The sequence below is a fragment of the Centroberyx affinis genome, unplaced genomic scaffold (assembly GCF_046629955.1).
Source record: "Centroberyx affinis isolate AG114_WGS23_722 - 3 ecotype Tasmania unplaced genomic scaffold, CSIRO-AGI_Caff_v1 ptg005091l_1, whole genome shotgun sequence".
Classification (NCBI taxonomy): Eukaryota; Metazoa; Chordata; class Actinopteri; order Beryciformes; family Berycidae; genus Centroberyx; species Centroberyx affinis.
Genome location: NW_027282520.1, coordinates 168,328 through 189,034, shown reverse-complemented (window position 1 = coordinate 189,034; position 20,707 = coordinate 168,328). Strand labels below are relative to the sequence as shown.

Below are 20,707 nucleotides of genomic sequence, written 5' to 3'. Positions count from 1 at the left end.
GATAGATAGATAGATAGATAGATAGATAGATAGTCGAAAGCCCTCACAAGTGTTCTTTGTTCCCACGTTTCAGTGTGACTAATAGTAAATTAAATTTTAGCATGAAGGTAGACAATTTTTAGCTGTTTCCAAGACTGTATAGCTGAGAGGTAAAATTGTCAATACACAGCAATTAAACAATAAAACAGCAACACTAAAATGTGCTAAAGCTCACTTGGCTGTCCTCACAAAGCAGCTGAATTTGAAGCAAATGCAAATGAAAATTCCTTTCCAAGGCCACCACGAAAGAAAATGCCTCACAATTAGTCCAGCAGGCCTTGAGCCTCTGCTTTCGGTCAGTGCGCTCACCATGGAAACACTAACTTTCTATCAGAGAAAGGCTGAGTTGAAAAGAATGGTCAGGGTGGGTTTGGTTTCTATCCAGATTTCTACCCATATTGGTGTGGATAATAAGAGTGGAACTGAAACCCATCAGGGGTCACACTGTTCAAATCCTTCATGCTGTCTTCCAATGAAGCAATCTCATATTTTCCATCTTTATTGTGACTTTATTGTGCATGTGTGAACCATGTTTTGACATTCAAAGCTAATAGATACAGCAAAATACCAAATGGATACAAAGAGTACACAATGCAGCACATTATACACACATGATGCTCAAACCTGGGACTCAGTGCTGAACTCCCCGGCTGGTAATTTGTTTAAAATGACAGTTAGGATTTAATGCACTATGATCTATCAAATGGATTCTACCATTAGATTAATAATTAACAAACACATAACCGTGAATTTAGAGGTGGCATACATTATTCCTCTATTGGACTTTGACAATATTCTTAGAGGTAATATTGTGCTACAATAACTTCACAATTAGGCCTAAGCATGTATATTGTAGAAGTAGTAGGCTTATACTGATACTGATATATAGATACTTTCAGTTAAAAAAATAAATAAATGAATGTCACAAAAATGAAAGGAAGAAATGAGACTGTATGGAAATAGGATGTGATTAATTGCTGATGTTTTAGAGCAAATGCTGAGTTAAGAGGCTAAAGATAAGGCACACAAAACAAGGCACAAAAACACATTTTCTGCTATAAGTACTGTATCGGTATCAGTTGTTAGACAGATAATTATATATGTATGGTTCTGTGATTTCACTAAATCCCACTTTTGATCCGGTGACTCCTGTAAAAGGTTCAATAATACAGGACAACCAATTCTGAACCAGACAGCAATTCAGTCACAGACATAACATTTTACAACATGAAACAAAGACGTGGTACACAGTTCAAGAAGTAGTGGTTCAAACAGTGTCATGTGAAATCAATTCAACATGTAAACATTCCTTATCTGAATACATTCACTAATTGTTATTGATTATAATGAAATCATTCATTCACTGACATGAAGAAATCATTTCAACAGTTGTCAGACTCATAATGCTGCAAAGCCCACACATTATTTAAATTAGCAACTGCTCAACATATTTCACTTCCCCTGCCTCGCTATAAAGAGGCTGTCAATAATCCATCAACACTAAAGAGTTTACAATACCAACAATAATTTATGTCATCGTTGTTGGGTGAAAACCGCGTAACTCAGATTTTGGTGATTTCCATATTTTAGCTTAAATTGAAGGATTTCATGTTTGTAAGTTGAGAAAATTCTACGATGCTTAGGCTTATGAAAAGCCTTTCAAAACCCACTGGATAAACTGAAAAATGCAAGATTTTTGAGCCACAAACAAGGCTGTTTTTCACTTCGGAGATATGAGGTTTTCAACGGACAACAACAATTTCTAAAACTTAAATTGCACTGCACACCAAAAGCCCTGACCTGTAGATACAGTATGTTATCGTCATGTTGGCTGTTGCCTTGGAGCCCTCTGCCCAGTTTTCACACATATAATTCTTCAGCCTTTCAGACAAGTTGAGAAAATGTCATGTTAACAACAATATTCTCCAAGATGAAATAGCAGCACAGCTAAAATTTGTCAAAGGTGTACAACAGAGGTGTTACATGTGATAATTGTTTATTAAAGCACACAGTTCAGCTCAAAAGAACAGTGAGCGTTGATGTTTTGGCACTGAATATAATTTCAACCATCTTGTCAACCATCAAAGAGAAAACACCTTGGTTGAGCATCTTCTTGTAATGAATTACAGAGAATGTTCCCTGAGAGGATATTAAATATTCCACACTGTCTTAATGCCGGAGTGAAAATACTTTTTTCTCTTCAAAGAGATTTTCTTCAGAAATTCACAAGACAGCAAAGCACGAAACTACAATTCACATAAAGAGGGGAACACAGTAAACAGGAAATACAATCATTGCTAAACAATGCTCAAACTGCAGTTTGTTTAAAAAAAAATCAGGAACAATTAATTTTCATCAATCTGCAAACAGGCTGCACTCAATGAGATTTTCATAATACCAGTTGCTCTGTGTATGCATGTGAGAACTATTAGATTTTTTTTTTCTTCATGTAAAAACCTAAGACATTCTTGTCACAAAATTGTTATACAATTAAAACGTAAATAGAGCTACACAATAGAACAGTTTTGGTTTGCCTCATTTGCCTTCTTTCATTAGTATATGAGCTGAATGCCAGTTGTTGATCTGTACAATGTTCAAAAAATATGACAGAATACCTTTTGTTAGTTTAGATTTGAGCTTTTCAACACTTGAAGCTTCCATGCCTTAAAAAATGCTCTCATTCCAAAATACCATACAATGATAAAGTATGTATCTGTACTGTTACTAGAAGGATAGACTAGAGGACAGTCTTATGACTGGCAGGTGATCCCAGAAGCATTTTAGCACTAATATCATCACTGTCTCATTGGATTACAATCTAAGATTCAAAGTCCCCATGAAATTAACTCCCATTAATTTTATTTCCTGGAAAGCAGATTATCTTTCATGGTGACCTCATGCTGCACCATTAGGTGTATAAATACATTTTTAACCAATAAAACCATCAGATTTTTTAACAATCCCAGGCCCTCCGCACCCCTCCGGTTAAATAAAATTGCCTTTCTCTCCCTGACTCATATTCTATTGGTTTAGACTCCTGAATGATTCCTCACTGCATTTTGTCCTGCCCCAACATCCTGTTTCAACAGGAAATCAACAGGGCATCAAATAAAGGAAGTAAAGATGCCATTTCATGGGGTCTTAGTGCTTTTGGAATCTCTGGCCAAAATGATGGATAAATAAATAACATCTAGCCCTGTCCCCAGCCTCTGTCTCAGATGGCAGTGGTGATCTGAGTCAAGCCCAGGTCGTTGGAGTCCTCCCGGCCCTGGTACAGGACAGAGGACGTCTCCATTGCTAGTCATACGGGCCGGGCCTGCCTCCCCTCTCCGCGGCCTTCTGCGGGGCAGGAGTGGTCCCGCAGGGTGCTCCTCACCCGGCTCACCCCGTGGCTGTCCCCGTGCCCCCGGGCCCCGGGGCAGCAGAAGTCCCTGAAGCACCTCTTGAAGTTCTCGTCCAGGAAGGCGTAGAGGATGGGGTTGAGGCTGCTGTTGGTGTAGCCCAGCGCCACGCAGAAGAAGTAGGCGGCCATGACGGCGGTGGTCTCGGGCACCCCGGGTGACAGCGCCTTGACCAGGATGAAGATGTGGATGGGCGTCCAGCACACCACGAAGACGGCCACCACCACCAGCACCAGGCGTGTGATCCGCCGCAGGTTGCGGTCCTTCTCGCGCGAGCCGGACAGCAGGCGCACGCTCTTCAGCCGCAGCACCATCAGCGTGTAGCAGACGGTGATGATGATGAGCGGCGCCACGAAGGCGAAGATGAAGACGCAGATCTTCATGAGGGTGTCCCAGTAGCTGTAGGGTTCGGGGAACTGCAGGGCGCATTCTGTGGTCCCTGATAGTTTCGGTTACAGAACAACAGAGTTAGAATAACAGATATGACCTGTCACATACAGATACAGTCATATATAACAATACACACAAACGTGTGTCAGATCCTATGATGGAGCGAGGTTGTCCCCGCAGAGAAGCAAACACCAGAATCTGATTCATCAACTAGACTTATAGCTCTGTGTAAAGAGCACAGCGGGCAAATGAACAGAGGCTCATTGCAAACAGAAACAATCTATTCGACTGTCACTGGGAAAAAAACAAAAATCTTTCAAGCCATTTTCTTTCTCTGGGAAGATCCATTATGCATGTCATAGCTTCATCTAGCCAAGTAGCTATAATGTAAAGGCCCTCATAAAGATTCAATTACCAGAATGTCCCCTTCATATGATTTGAAGGATGCTTTCTGCAGCTAATTGAGCCAATCCAAGCCAAAGATGTTAGAATTCAGTGGGCCATTTGCAGCCGATAAGCGTTCTGCGATTTGACGGCTGACATGGAAACAGGGATGACATACAGCAGACAATATACAGCCAAGATTTAGACTTGTTAAACCCTGTTAAACCTCAAAAGATAACAGTATTTTTTAGGATGTTGCAAGGTACCTACAGCATTTTGGTTATGACAAGCATTAGTTACATAGAAGGTATTGGTGCAACCTCACCAGAGCATAAAAGTGTGTACACTACCAGTCAAAAGTTTGGGCACACGCATTTTTCACATTTGAGAATAATAGTAAAGATGTCAAAACTCTGAAATAACACAAATGGAATTATGCAGTGACCAAAAAAGTGTTAAACAAATCAAAACTATCATATATTTTAGATTCTTTAAAGCAGCCGCCCTTTGCCTTGATGGAAAGGCAAAGGCTTTGGAAAGAAACTCATACATAGGATCAACTTCACTATTTATATTTGTCTAAAAAGCAAATTTCAAGCATTTAAGCATAAGCCTTTAGATCAAAATGGCTTTAAGATCATAAAAAACATAGTACATTCAATCAGGTGTAGGGCTGGGTACCGAACTTCGATACTTTTATGGCACCGACCGAATTACGTCGGTACTACCGAGTACCGATTCACGTAAAATCAATCGGTGCCAAATTTCGGTACCTGAGAGCGCATCTGGTTGAGAGAGTACAGAGAAAGAGAGAGAGCGAGACTCTGAGAGCGAGATTACGTCACCCCTGCAGCTTGTTGCTTGTTGTCAGGGCGATGGCGAGCCGAAAGCGGCCCCAAGTGTGGTTACACTTTTCAAAACTTGACGCAGACAACGCTTGCTGCAATGGTCGCCTGGTCAAACACAAAATATTTGTTAAAGCTGAAGAGTGTAGCCTACCGTATTTGATAGCCTGAAAGCCAAGTCCCCCGCAGCAGCCGCAGCTAGCTACGTACACACGTTACCCTGCAGCCAGCACCGAAGAAGTTGAACCCTCCATGGACGACGAAACTTTAAGTGAGGCATCGACAACTTCATCGACATGTTCAGGTAATTCATTAGCTAGTTGGATAAGTTGTTGTTGGAGATAACTGGGCTTTTTTCATTGTCTTGGCTGACGTTAGCTTAGCATTTTAACTAGCGTTATCATTATCATCAGCTCGTGAGTCGTGTTGTTTACACTCTTGCTTTCACTGACAGGTCGCCCTGTCACACTCTGACCCCGCCCTCGTGGCACAGAAAACGTCGTTACGGGGCGCCCCGGTGGCTCACCAAGTCGCTGCGGGAAGGACTGAGCCTTATGGTATATAAGGCTCAGTCCTTCCCGCAGCGACTCGGGTTCGAATTCGGCCTGCGGTCCTTTGCTGCGTGTCCTCCTCTCTCCCTCCCATTCCTTTCTGTCTCTCTCTCTCTCACACTGGCTCTATCAATAAAGCATAAAATCTAAAAAAAAAAGACTCGTTACGTCGTTACCCCGCCAGAGAGTCAGTGAGTGCCACAAGGCAGTGACCACGTTCATTGTTGAAGGGGGAGGTAGGGAGGGGTTTTATTTTGTGTGGTGTGTAAAATGTTCTAAATAAATAACAATGTTGAAGTTGAGAAGTTTGGACTAATATTTTACAACTGAAATTACATATTTGTTATTACAGAGAGAGTAAAGTACCGAAAAAAGTATCGTTCAGGAACCGGTATCGAAGTCAAGGTATCGGTACCGGTATTGGTATCGAACATTTTTTAACGATACCCAGCCCTAATCAGGTGTGGGTAGACTTTTGACTGGTAGTGTAAGTCAAGGTACCGTTGTTGGTCTGAGTGCTGCCGAGGATCATGGCGGGGACGCCGGCGGCGGACGACAGCACCCAGATGAGCACGTTGATGATCTTGGCCTTGACGGGCGTGCGGAAGTCCAGCGCCTTGACCGGGTGGCACACGGCCACGTAGCGGTCTACGCTCATCATGGTCAAGGTGAGGATGCTGGTGAACATGTTGTAGTAATCGATGGAGATGAAGACTTTGCACACCACCTCGCCAAACGGCCAGGAGTGGAGCAGGTAGTCGGTGGTCTGGAAGGGCATGGTGGTGGTGACCAGAGCGTCGGCCACAGCCAGGTTGAAGATGTAGATGTTGGTGGCTGTTTTCATTTTGGTGTATCTGTAGTGGGAAAAGGAGGGGAAGCAGGTTGAGATTGGATATTGGATATTGGATCGTTTTTTTAACTACTGAACTCATTTTTTTTTATATTGTGTATTTCAGGAACAAGGTTATGAAACCTAATCACTCATATTGATCGGCTGCCACAGAATTCCGGACTCACATTAACTCACACACATTAACTATGGCAGCCAGAATACATTACATGACATAAAGGGTAACACCAAGGGAACCTTCTGGAACAACCGGTGATGGGAAGGAAATTACCAAGATAGAATCTTAATAACAACTCCTGCTTAGTCTTTCCTTAGAATCATCTCTTGCCCGATTAAATTTTCCTCTAGGCTAAATTAAGGTGTTCCTCACATCCAGCATTTCAAATTACAAGCACTGTATGTGGATTTACACACTGTTCATCCTTTATGGTATGAATAGATAATAATAATATAATCACTGCAAACCTCAATAAAATCTACAATGTTTTGCAGTTGATGGTGGAAAAAGGAGCTAAGGATGCGAAGTTGATGAGGCATTTGGCAAAGAGAAGTCTTCCAAGAAAAACACCCAAACACACCCTTACGCGCGTATACGCACAGGCACGAGCGTGCACACACCATGGACACAGAGAGAGAGAGAGAGAGAGAGAGAGAGGGAGCGAGAGAGAGAGAAAGAGAGGCTTACTTTTAACGAAAATCAATTTTAAAAGAAAACTAATTAAATTATTTCATTTTCTGAGCTTTTTTTTCTACTTTATCATGGAATATTTCCACCTGGGGGCGTACAGGTGCCTGCAAAGCTCAAGCGATCCGAAAACATTGCCAAATGTAGCGCACAAATCAGTCAACTCACGGCAGCTGATTATTTAAATAACTGAACAAACACTGGTGCGCATTATTAAAATACATTATTCAAAACTATATCTATACTCAGTGAATCAATATCCAGGTCCTCGCCTATAAAGTGGATACCCTATGAATGGGAATCACTGACATTGCTTGCTTGTACATAGGCCAATTATGTGAAGTCAAAACAAACTCACCTAATGATGACATACATCACCAAGCAATTGCCCACCAAGCCCACCACGAACACCACGGAGTACACCGCAGCTATAATGGGGATGATGGGCGACATGGGCTCGGGCTCAGCATCCCAAGTGCCGTTGGCTGTGTAGTTGAAGATGTCCGAGAAGCCGGGTTGCCAGGTGAAGTTTGGGATGCACTCCTCCGGACGGCCCGAGGGACACCTGTCCTCCTTGAAGATGTGCACGATAGCGGCGCTGTCCATGGTGCTGAGAGCCGGCCGGCCGGACTGGCGGTTTGGGGCGTAAACTGACCGCTCAAATTGAACCCGCTTGGCGGTCGGTGAAGACAGTTGAATGTGGTGAATCTCCTGACGTTTGCTACGGAAAACGAACAGTGATATTCTCTAGTAGGACAGTTTATCGCTTCAATAAAGAAAGAGAGAGCGCAATAGACCGTGCTCAAGGACAACACCATCATTAAATAAGTCTAATGCCATCTTACCTGCTTTTTATTTATTTTTTTCGTTTCCAAAAAGTTAATTCAAATAAAATCAGCTAGGACAGGAGTATAGGATGTTAAGTCACCGATTAAAATCCGGATGCTGGAAATGTGAAGAATCCACAAGGTTTCTGGGTAATTGTGGGCACGGAGAAAACGCACAGCCTGTGCCACTGCTGCGTCCCCAAAGGTGCGCACTCCAAGCCCGTACTGCTCATTCAGTGACATCAGAGGCTGAGCCAACAGATATGACAATATCCAGCCAGTAGATAGTCTATGCACCAGCCTCGACTGAAAATTATTCTTTGTTTATAAACGCAACCTTTAACACCTTTTACATTAGTTACCACTCATATCACTCATAACCCAATGCAATATAAGTGTTATGACCATCCTGACATTTGCCTGCCTTTAATTCAGTCAAAGGCCTACTAACCTTACAAAAGACTTTTGGATATAGGCTATATTTTAATAAATCAATACGTTTGCCAGCAGTGAAAGTAAAAGCTAAATATTGTTATGTGCAGATCTTTATGAAAATGTTTGAATGAACTCCCACACTGCTACCATACTCTCAAAGATGTTTCCTAGCAACTCTTGTCAGAACTGCCATTGCAACGCAAAGGTACAGAGTCCTAGAAGATGTTCAAGAGGCAGGAAGAAGGAAGGACTCCAGCTGACTGCATCTGTGGCCTTCAGTAGCACTTATGAGCAATATGTAAAAAGGATAGATGGATGGATAGAAACAATTACTGAGCTCTTCAAAGAAATGATGGAAACTGTATTCCTCTTCATTGTCTCAACATGTTGTGGCTCCATATTAGTGAGACAAAGCATATAGTGAGAGACAGTTTTTATTGCAGGGAGAGATAATTTCCTTTAAACTCTGTGGACCCATAAGTTGCAGCCTTTTGGTGTGCATTCTTGTAGAGATTTTACCTAACTAGCCACTTTTTCTATACTTCAGGGAGTCACGATGTATGAATTAATTGTTCAGCACTTCAACAACACAAAGTGTGATTCTACTGAGAGCTTAAAATAAAAAGAAAATCTATCTCTAAATATAGAAAACACCCAGTAAGAATCACAATCTGTTCCATTCTAATTACCTTAAGTTTCCCCTCCCCATACCATGTTGACAGATTTGAACTAGCACATAATTAGCCAGATGCTGATTATTCTCCCTTGTTCCAAGCACTGGCACTTGTTGCTTAGAGACCCATCATGGACAGGTGTTGCTTGAGTGGTATTAACCATTTTGTGGGTGTGTTTCTATTGTTGAAGACTGTGTGGGCTTGACTTTGGTCTGTCATTACAAATGTCATTGCAAATATTTGCTGCAACTTCACTGGCAAACTGGGAGTTTTTAAATTTCTCCTCAGATGAGAGCTCTAATGGAGGAAGAACACAGCTATTTACTGATGTAAACAGAATCCTGTTTCAAATCTAGATTCAGGGCACAACATCTGGTCACGCTAAAGCTACATTTGAAGTTATGTTTTACCTGTATTACATACACAAACCTTTCACACTTTGCTTTCTCTTTGGATACAGTTTATTTTCTTTACCCACCAGTGGCAACACTGGTCACAACTGATGTTTTCTTCTTCACACTGACAGTCAAAGTGAACTACAGTGCTAGCCTAGGTAGCATGGGCGATAGGTACAGGTCAAACATACATTATGAAATCAGCTGGAACTGTGACAATCATTGTATAAACATTATATTACAATTGGCCCTCTAAATCATTGCACATTGCCCTTCCGTCACACTTCACAGATTTAAACATGACACTTTAACCATTTAAAATAATTCACACTTTACAACATACAAACAGTACATAATCAAAATACCTCTACATGGCCATTCTTTAGGTGAAGCAGTGTCCAGCCATCACAGATCTCTCCACCTGCAATCTCAACATTAAATCCCCAGTGGCTCGACTCGCTCAACTCCAATCAAACACATAATCATCAAGTTTACAGTACAACGCTACAGAATAACCAAATGAGTTTTATTGATTTTTTAGAAACCAAACTTGCCTTCAGCTCAGGTGCAGCACCTGTGCAGTGCAGCAGGCTTCCCCTCCCCCACCTTGCAGCACACTTAACCCTTTCTTTCCCTTTCTCCTCCTACGACCATGGGTCGGCCCCTCAAGCTTTGCCACACAAATCTTTCTATGTGGGTAGAGCTTTCTTCAAAGTGACATTTAAAGCCACATTCTTATCATTATTTTTGTGAAAACCTGAAGAATTTGATTCGGGTGTGTTTCATTTTTCCCGCTTGATCTGAAATTTGTCATGATCCTCTATGTGCTATGCAAGTTTCATGACAGTAGCTCCTGTGGAATCCCTTGAAAACCCATTATATGTACAGCATCAACAGAAAAATCAGCCAACTCAAAAAAGCTTTTTGGAAATAAAAGATTCTCATCCAACAGCAGCAAAATGTGGCTTCCACAGATTTCAGCAGGGATTTGTAAAGAAAACCTTTCCCATATCACAACACCATGCCCATTTGATCCTGTGGCTTTGTTTTTGATTACACTTTACAAAAAAATCTTTCTTCAGCTACATTCAGCCAGATTCTACCTGTTTTCATGAGGAAAAAAAACGTTGCTCTTTGAGTATGAACTTGCAAAGCAAAATTGTCACTGATTAGATACTGGATTTAAGCCTATGAGTCATCAAATTTTTTGAAAACCCCACAGGAATGCAAGATATGAAACTGACGATAGAGGTAATACCAATCTGGAGGGGAAATCAGCTGAGGTCAGGATGAGGTCTGAAAATCATAAAGTGCTTCTCAGTGAGCTAAAAGGAAATAGTTTTCATGGTTGATGCAGAGTAAGAATGGATATAAAAAGAGAAGAGACTGAGAGAAAGAGAGAGGAATAGGAAGTCTGGTTTGATGAATGAAATTAAATTGAAAAAGGTTCTATTCCTGTTGGGGTGAGTTGAGTGGTCAGTTTAGAAGTTGAGTATATTGTCCATAACCCTCCTGTCAACTTTCCATCCATTCATTTCCATCCTTCACAAGATTCCCTTATCACAATAAGATCAATCACTCTCTTCGATAACAATGTGAATATAGCAAAAATTGCAGAGCGAGTTTTTATCTTTTTGTCCATCTGATTATCTTAATCTGATATGCAATATTTTTTTTATCAATTCATTTCAATGGGGCATTTTATACCAGAAAGGACAGAGGTCACTGCTTCTTCCATTCCCCATCTGTTCTTGACAAGGGAGACATTAGTAATCAGCACCCGTTGGTGAGACTACACATTATGCCCATCAAGATCTACTTGTAATCATGCCAGAGCCGGAATAAGATAATATCTCATCACTGCAAAATTATATTCATCACAGTGTATTTAATAAGACAGAGTATCTTTGTTAGAAACCTCACAGATTTGCTAATTGAGGCCAAAACAGAAAAAACTGGAAAATTGAGGTGAAATCTCTAATCCTGGTTTGTTTGTTGCTCTGTTTCTTTTGAAGTAAGACTTTATTTTTTGTCTTCCCTGCACAATCTGTACAGCTTTGTCTTCTTTCTGCAGTTTTATATGCATGCCAATACATAACCTGAGCAAAACAAAATAATATCATTACACAGTCTATGCTGCCATCACCAGCACTTACATTAAGTATAGACTACCTCAGGGTTTTTGGTTTTTGTTTTTTTTTGCATATTTTATTTTGAGCTTTTTCCAATATGCATACAGAAATGCAATAAAAAAAGATGTAAAAATAACAAAAACAGAACACAACACAAACCCACAAATGAAGTATATAACATGGATGACGGTTATTTTTCCATGCATGCCAGATTAGTCTGTGTCAACAGTGTCCATAACTGCCAGAACAGAATGTCCACCAGATCTAAAATTGTCCTGAAGTCAGAGGAACCCATACACAATCAAAGTCAGGGGATGACCTGTGAATGTGCAGTGATAAATAAATGCAAAGAAGTAGATTAGATTGAGATAAACAAATTAAATGTACAATGGAGCATATCCAACCTTATTTTGAAATAAGATCTACCTTTCACTGTATCAGCCTGAGGGTATATGCCATGTTACGGTTATATACGATATATGATCAAATAAGACTTCATATTGTGCGAGCTGAGATCATGTGAGAAGGGTATGAGAAATACATCAAGTGAGAGCCTGCATCTTCAACCTAATGTGATTGCATATAATCCAGCAGGAAAAGCATTATTATCATTGTCATCATAAGTGATCTGAAAGCTGAGTCCTGAAAACCTTGCTGTCACTTGCCCTGGGATTGGGTTTCCAGTGTCCATATTGCACACTTGACTCCACAAGTGTGGAGATAACAGGTGTTCTCAGCTTCATGCTACAGATATGGGGTCATTTCACACTGAAGAACAAGCCATGAACACACTGTGTTATTTGTGATTGTCATCGAATTCAGGCTAAAATCGAGCTTCACTCCACATGGCTGTCAGCTCAGCCTTGTTTTGATTGTCACTATGGGAACGAACAATCCCTGACCCACGGCTACAAGAGCAAAGGGATTTGATCGATAGAGCGAGACAGCAAAACTCGGTGAGTAGAGACAAGCATCTGCCGGGCTGGGCAGATGAACATGCAGATACAGGTGATTTGCCTGCATGAATCAAATACTTGCATTATCAGATGAATACATTAATCGTGACTCCTCACACAACAAATTATTACACCTGAATATTTATGCTTATCTGAATATTCATGAAAAATATGATCTCCATGCTCAGGAAACATCAGAATCATTCTGAGGGAGTTAACAAATTTTCATTGAAAAGATGACACATGACCTATGAGTGCAATTGCCTCAGAAAATTATTCAGTAGGTGTCACCTACAAACCCGAGCTCAGTGATTGAGTGTGTCGACACACACAGCCAGTATCACCTTCTGCCTTGAACCTGAACAGCAAATGTGGGTAGCATGATAAAAATGGAGAGGGGGAAGCAAAACCATCTGTTTCAGGGTCCAGAGTTCACTCAGTTGTTGCAGGTGAGCATGCACAGGGACCGGGGAGTGCCAGCCACTGTAAACAGCACTCAGAGAGGAGAGGAGAGCAAAGCAGTGCGGGCAGCAGCAGCAGCCAGAAGCGGCGAGTCTCTACATAAATATTGACTCTGTGTGCATCCCAGCTCTCCAGAACTCTTACATATCAGTGTGGCAACTTCAAGGGACGAGGGAGGACTGTATCGGACTTTGCAAAGGCAGAAATCTGATTTGAATGGGGGTAAAAAGTTTAAGGACACTTACATGCTCAAGGAGCTCTTCTCTGTGTGCTACGCTGAATTGGTGCTCTTTAGCTATCAGGGTTAAACTGATTTTCAAAAGGATACCAAGGCACTTCTACTTGCAGGTAAAAAAGCCATTTATTGAGGCAAATGTCAGTATTTGCTGCAGCCCCACAGGCCTAAAGTTTAACGAGACTTGAGTTTCAAATAACATTTTAGAGAACTTGGTTGCTCAATCTAGTTTGGACATTCTCAGCCTGAGAGTGGGTAATATGATTTCCTCTGAAGATTCAAAGAAAAACAGGTTAATTTCCCTTTCAGAGAGTTAAACTTCAGCACAGAAGGCATCTGGATGCAGATTACCCAGGGGCACACTGCTGCCAGCCAAAGTCTGTCTGGCTCGCTCAAACGTCTCTCTGTATCTGTATCTCTGTACACAGCAGACAATCGCCACTGTGACTATTACATAAGGAAATGCCTATTTAGTATTCATCTTCTTACAAACACAACACAGTGTTCTGTTTCATTTGTCTGTAACTTGTTTCATTATTACTAATTTCTTGGCCAAGTCTCCCTTCAAAAGAATTTCACTCTTTGTGGGTCTATAAAGAATAATTTTAAAATTCTCGTGTTTATATGTTTAGGTTTAAACTTGGAAAACACAATTATGTTCCTTTTCAACTCATCATGTTATTAACATCACATACAGTATTGAAACTATATATTATTAATACAGGTTGCGTTGAGGAGTAACACAAATGTGTTCACAATGCCACATGTACATTGTACATTGGACATGGACATTGTAGGTAAAAGAAACTGCCCTCAAGTGCTGAGTTTCTAGCTGTACTCATAGCTCAAACGCTGAGGTTCAACCACTTACCAACGCCTCCCTGTTGCACGAGTAAAAATATATTCTAACATCTCATCCCACAGGAAATCTTTGAACCTGTTTCCACTTTTTCCTGAGTGTTATGGTTATATGCTGAAAGTGCTTAACCAGTGGTGGAAAGAGTCCCAGAATGTCCTACTCAAGTAAAAGTATTGTTAATTCGCTGATATTCTACTTAAGTAGAAGTAAAAATGCTGGTGAAAAAATCTACTTAAGTAAAAGTAAAAAGTAGCTCATTTAAAATGTTCCTTTTTAGAAAAGAGAACGTTGGTAGATGTGATCTTTCCCATGCAATTCTAAAAGGACGAGAGGACAGAGTTCAAACTAGATTCTTTTAATTGCAAAATTTGGAAATTACAAAATAAAGTGCTCAAAGTAAAGCCAGATTACTTTTCTCTTCTTTGCTGACTGACCGTTCACTGTGAATGGACCCACAATTTGTCAATTTATGATTGTCCAGTTTCTGTTGCTTATGGAGAGACACAAAATCTGTACTCTGTAATGGATGTGATTTAAAATGTAGCTACACAGGTACACAAAAAAGCTACTCAATTACATTAACGTGAGTAAATGTAATTAGTTACTTCCACCCTTGGCTTTAACCAGCCACAGTCAAAGTCTCCCAGGCTGCTGAGGGGTGTTTACTTTTCCACCCTGGCTTTAACGCTCCCAAAAAGTGTTCATTTTTGCCACACTGATCAGCATTCATTAAATTCCCTAAATCAATCATCAGTGTTAATTTCCACCTGCACTTCCCTCCACTACATAACCAACACTGCATCCTTCCAGCCTGCTGGCTAGTCCTGGTTCCCCGGTGAGGGTGAGGAGGAAGTGTTTGACGGCACCGTGAACGATGATGTGCAGCATCCAGCCTCTCTTTCTCCAGACGCCATCTGCATCATCCAGAAGGTAAACGGCCTCCAGCGCTTCTCTGCTCCTGTTGTTCTCCCACTCACACTTTACTACAAGTGAAGAAGCACATCATATGTACAGTGAGTTTACAAAATATTAGGGACACTTACTCTTTTCATGAAGTACACAGATGAAGTGAATCAAGGTAAGAGACATTATCCCCAACAAGTCCTCCAACCCATACGACCACATAGGTCGTTTGTTCCTACCCTCTAATACGACCCACTAAATTAGCGCCCCTACCAGCAGCAGGAGATGGCAACAAGTCCTCCAACCCATATGACCACATAGGTTGTTTGTTCCTATACGACCCACAGGAGCATTTCCAACGTGATCTCACAAAAATACGTGAAATGAACACAACCTTGACGAATTTGAAAACGTTCCTCTGCCACAAATTGAATTACGTCCCAAAGGTTGGTTAATGGTTACATTTAGGCAATTAAAACCACTTTGGTTAAATTTAGGCAAGTAATGTCATTTGGAAACGCTGGGAATCGAATCCCGGTCGCCGACATCGAAGGCAAACGTATACGCCCATCCACCATCCCTGACCACAACACCCTTACACTCCACCGTGCTATTTCAATGTTGAGAGAGAAACCTGACAGTCACGTGACGTGGACGCAGACCAACGTAGCACATTGTCGTTATTTACACGAACGCTAGAGGTTGCTTAACTTTAAATAATAAAGTTTAAATACCAAATACCATTAGCATCTTGGGTGTTGTTGCACTACGATATCATGGTTATTATTAATTTAATACACACATGATATGCTTAAATTATGCTTATACCCAGCAGAGAAAGCCAATGAGATCCATGATTCTAACCATAAACTGCTGTGGGGTTTCTTTCTCCTGCTGTTTTGCATTACTCAACTTGTCAAAGAGCTCTGTGCTACTCTTCTCTCTGATGTGAGACCTGAGAAATCGTTTTAACTCATCTACTGTAAGGTCATCTTTGATAAGCATTTCCCTGAAGTTACCTGGTTTACTTACTCTCATCACTGTTCTGAAAACCTCTGACCCAGTAAAACCCTCAGTAAAGGATGCGGCTGGTGTTTTTAAATACATTTCTTATCGTCAACAAATCCTATAATAAGTTTCAATTTTAAAAATCGATAAGTGTTACCATGAAAAGTCAGGCTATTGTAGTTATGACCAAATCAAAATCAAATTCAAATTCTTCATTACGCCGGGGACTATTTTCGGTGCTACGTAACTACGGAAATGTGTTTACGGTCGGCTTATTAAGTTGTAGGCTGCCCCGGTGCATCACAATGATGAAATAAGACCTTCGCCTATTTGTTATAGATATTGAGATGTCAGACCCAGAATCAGACACTTGACTACCATGCATTTTACACTCTCTACGGGGGACCAAAGGTGCAATATCAGTAAGTCTTACCACATGATCAGTAACGCATGAGGATGTCTCTGATGATGGTGGCGGATTTGACTGTGTAACAGTCTCTGAAGGCGTAGCTGTTCCATCAGCGTCTCTGTTGGTGGCCTGGGTGTCGATACATGTGGGTGGCGACCTGCTGAGCTACAGTTCCATCCTCTGGTAGAATAAGTGTTTGTGACAGTCGACACTTCATCGATCAGGTCATGGAGGGGAAGCAGATGAGACGGGCCTTCATCTGACTGACACTTAAAGCTGGTCATTTCTTCTGCAGATTCCAGATCAGCAGCCGACGTTGAGCTGAAGAATCCCTCTGGACTGGATTTCCTGACGCCTTGGCTCTCCGGATGACACACTGGAGAGCAGCCTTACCTGAAGCTCTGGAAACAGGACGTGACCGTTGCAGTTCTGACCTCTTCAGACAGGCAGCGCTAGCGATCCCGGACAAACCCCCTGTTGTCAAAAGCCTCAAGCCAAGGAGAACCTAGGCCAGATCTGGAATTGGCTGTGGAGCGATAAGGAAACAGTGAACACACACTGAATTGATTAGTGTGAACAGCTCAAGCACAATGTACAACTCAGATATCAAAAACATATTTCAGTATCAAAAATATTATTATATACATACATTTCCCTTTAAACCTTAATAGCCTACTATTAAACATCTAATAGTCTATTACAATTTCACTCATATAAACAACCATCAGTATCATTTCCTACAATCTCACACACACACACACACACACACACACACACACACACACACACACACACACACAATTCAATTCAAAGAGGCTTTATGGGCATGGCCATATACAGTACATAAATACAAGCATACAAAGGGCATAAACATTATGAATGCAGTCAGATATTAGGAGTCAGTCAGTTCCATACAATAAGTGCCTAATTGGCAACCACATTTTTGCATACACACAGGATGATAATGATGGCAGGTCGATAGATAACAGACAGTATCCACTTCATGGGTATAAAAAGAAACGCCTTCTCCATATTGAGCGGCTACCAATGATAGCAGATACTGAACAATACTTCGCTAACTGCTTGGCCCTTCTCTTAGGGAGACCAACCATTTGAAGGCCCCTCACAACTAGCTTGTGCACATGAGCCAGGCTACCAAATATGAAAACTAAGAATTTACTCTCTTGTAGCCTAGCTGTGAAATGGTCTGCTCTAGCTGTTGATATTTCAGCATCTTGGTTAGAAAGGCTTCCTCTATGGTGTAGTCAAAAGTACAGCCAACCTCTAACATGAACACCTCTCTAAGATCTTCATGGACAACATCATGTCACAACATTTTCCACAGTTATCCTGACCTAACACAACTACACCTTACACTCACTTTTCTCTTAGAGTGCTATTACACTGGTGTAATCGAATGAATCACTACCTGAATAAAGATAAAATAACGTTATATTTTTTCACTTTTACCAATGTTAATTGACGTTAGCTTCGACGTTAGCTTGGAAGATAACACCAAAACACAATCATAGACCGTTAAACTCTACCATTCCTTTCACTCACAAACCTAACAGGACGCTTATCTAACGTTTTTGGTACAACGTTAACCCAAAATGAAGCGTTTTTGAACGGTTTACCTACTTGTGGAGTAACTAGCTCTCCCGGCTAGCTATACCGATTTGTTATATTGTGGTTTTAACAATTCACCTACAGAACAGCTGAATAAGACAGTTGCTAACTTACGAGATGGGTGAGAGTTGTTTGATATTTGAAATGGAGAGAGGTAAGCTTTTTAAATTTAAATTTCGGCTAAAGTTCTATTAACAGTTAGTTCCGGTCGAGCAATTTGATTGGACAAGAGGCATTCCATGAGTGCTGATATACAGTATAACAGCACTGGGACGCTGTACTGTATGTATCACTCCGCTTCACAGGTGTTAGCTGTGTTAGTTACTGTTGTATTGATAGTATTCTGTTACATCACTACACGGCCATCTTGGTAGGAAAATAACAAGTCAAGTCAAGTCAAGTCAATTTATTTGTAAAGCACATTTAAAAACAACCAGAGTTGACCAAAGTGCTGTACAGCATGTGAGTAAAAACAGCATAAAAATATATAACAGACAGACAATAATATAGAGAACAGAAGATAAAGACGTGCATGATACGCAGAACATTATAAAAGAATTCAAAGCATGTGCGGTAACAGCATATGAGTTAAAACAGCCAAAAAAAATAAAATAAATAAAAAAAAATAAAAAAAATAAAAAATAAAATAAAATAAAATTTGATTTTAATAAGATTCAAAGGCCAGGGAGAAAAGGTAAGTCTTTAGTCTCGCCTTAAAAGTGTCCAAGGAAGGGGCGGACCTAACAATGAAGGGCAGGCTGTTCCATAGTTTTGGGGCAGCAGCCGAAAAAGCACGGTCACCCTTTTGCTTCAACCGGGTTCGCGGGACAGTGAGAAGCATCTGGTCAGAGGATCTAAGTGATCTAGAAGTGGAATGGGGGCACAGGAGGTCAGAGATGTAGGGTGGTGCCAGTCCATTCAGGGCTTTAAAAACAAATAATGAAACTTTAAAATCAATTCTGAATTTGACTGGAAGCCAATGAAGGGAGGCCAGTATAGGTGTGATGTGGTCCCGCTTACGGGTACCAGTCAGGAATCTAGCGGCGGCATTCTGGACTAGCTGCAGCCGGGAGATGGAGGAGCTAGCAGCTCCTGTATACAGTGAGTTGCAGTAGTCCAGCCGTGAAGAAATAAGAGCATGAATGACTTTCTCCAGATCATGGGCAGAGAGAAAGGACTTGATTTTTGCTAGCTGTCTGAGTTGGAAGAAGCTTCCCTTTACAACAGAGTTGATCTGCCTGTCAAATTTGAGGGCAGAGTCGAACAACACACCAAGGTTTTTTACGTGTGGTTTAGTGAAGGAAGATAGTGGTCCAAGGGATGTACAGATGTCATTGCTGTTTTCGGGGGGGCAGAATAGAACTATCTCAGTTTTATTGTCATTTAACATAAGAGCATTTTTGGACATCCAGGATTTGATCTCTTCAAGGCAGTCGAACAGGGGTTTCAGGGAGCGTGTTCTATTTGGTTTTAGTGGGAGGTACAGCTGGGTATCGTCAGCGTAAAGATGGAAGGTAACAAGTGCTTATAATCAAATGACAAATACAGCCAATGAGCTGTGTGTATTGTAAAGCGCCATATTGGTAGGAAATGCATGTGACATCATGGGAATACTATGAATAGAGTTTTTTTGTGTGGAGAAAGCTCTGCCTGGAGCGCTTCTTGTGAGGAGAAATAAAATGCGGATCACACAACGGTTAGTTGAGTATATGATATAGGTCAACCTGTATCTGCTCTGAAGTACACACACACACACACACACACACAGTTGTAGTTGTATCTTAAATGAAGACAGAGGTTAAAAAAAGGTTTGCTAATATTTCCTCATCCAGTTACTGTGAGGGCCCTGATTGCAAATGCTTGATCAAGTGTAGTTCTAAGATGAATGTGGAGGAAAAGTTCCTCAAAATGAGCAAACCATTTTCAAGAAACTGTAACTTGCCATGTTAAGTCATTCAACAAAGCTTTGAAGATAGCAATGAAGCAGACAGGTTTACGAAAGGTGTAAAATGCATAGAAACTAGTGTTAATTTAAGTGCTGAAATGATGAAGGAAGAGGAGTGAAAAAGTCAAGGTCAGATGAAAAAAGTCAAACACCTCAGTTCCAATTTATACGTGGTTCCACTAGCATCACTGACTTTTGACCGTAACAAAAGAGTTTCCTTTACAATCAACTCAACTAATTTGGATGGGAGAAGCACTGAATGATTTCAAGGACTCAAGGTTTTGGCCTTCCAGTGTGACACTTCACGCACAGCTCTGCAGTGTCTGCGTGCAAGAGAGAATTTCCTGCAGAAACCATTACATCTAAATGACTACGCAGTTACTATTTCACAAGCCATTTCCAACCCTCCACCTTAGGCACAGTTTCAAAGATAAACACAATTACATTCAGCTTCAACCTGAAGGCACATGAGTTAACATGTCAGACATTTCCACATAACAGTGTAGAAAAAAATTACTTTAAAATGACCTCAGGCCTGTTACTTACGCTTTTATTACTTGGGAGCCAGTGGAATATGGCCTGATAAAAAAATTGAATCATTTTATCAAGTTAATCTTAGTGAAACTCATAATTCAGCAGGACTTGCCTCTGTAACACTCAATTCAGGACAGCAAATGAAGTTGCAACAAAGAA

General features: G+C 41.0%; 1 protein-coding gene across 1 annotated transcript; it reads right to left on the bottom strand.

Moving 5' to 3' along the window:
- Nucleotides 1–3,340: 3,340 nt before the first annotated feature.
- On the bottom strand, nucleotides 3,341–7,751 carry oprk1 (opioid receptor, kappa 1). Its single transcript, XM_071546007.1, has 3 exons — nucleotides 7,504–7,751; nucleotides 6,112–6,464; nucleotides 3,341–3,879 (listed from the first exon to the last, which is right to left on the bottom strand). Exons 1-3 carry the CDS (start codon nucleotides 7,749–7,751, stop codon nucleotides 3,341–3,343), a joined length of 1,140 nt encoding a protein of 379 aa, XP_071402108.1.
- Nucleotides 7,752–20,707: the final 12,956 nt, after the last annotated feature.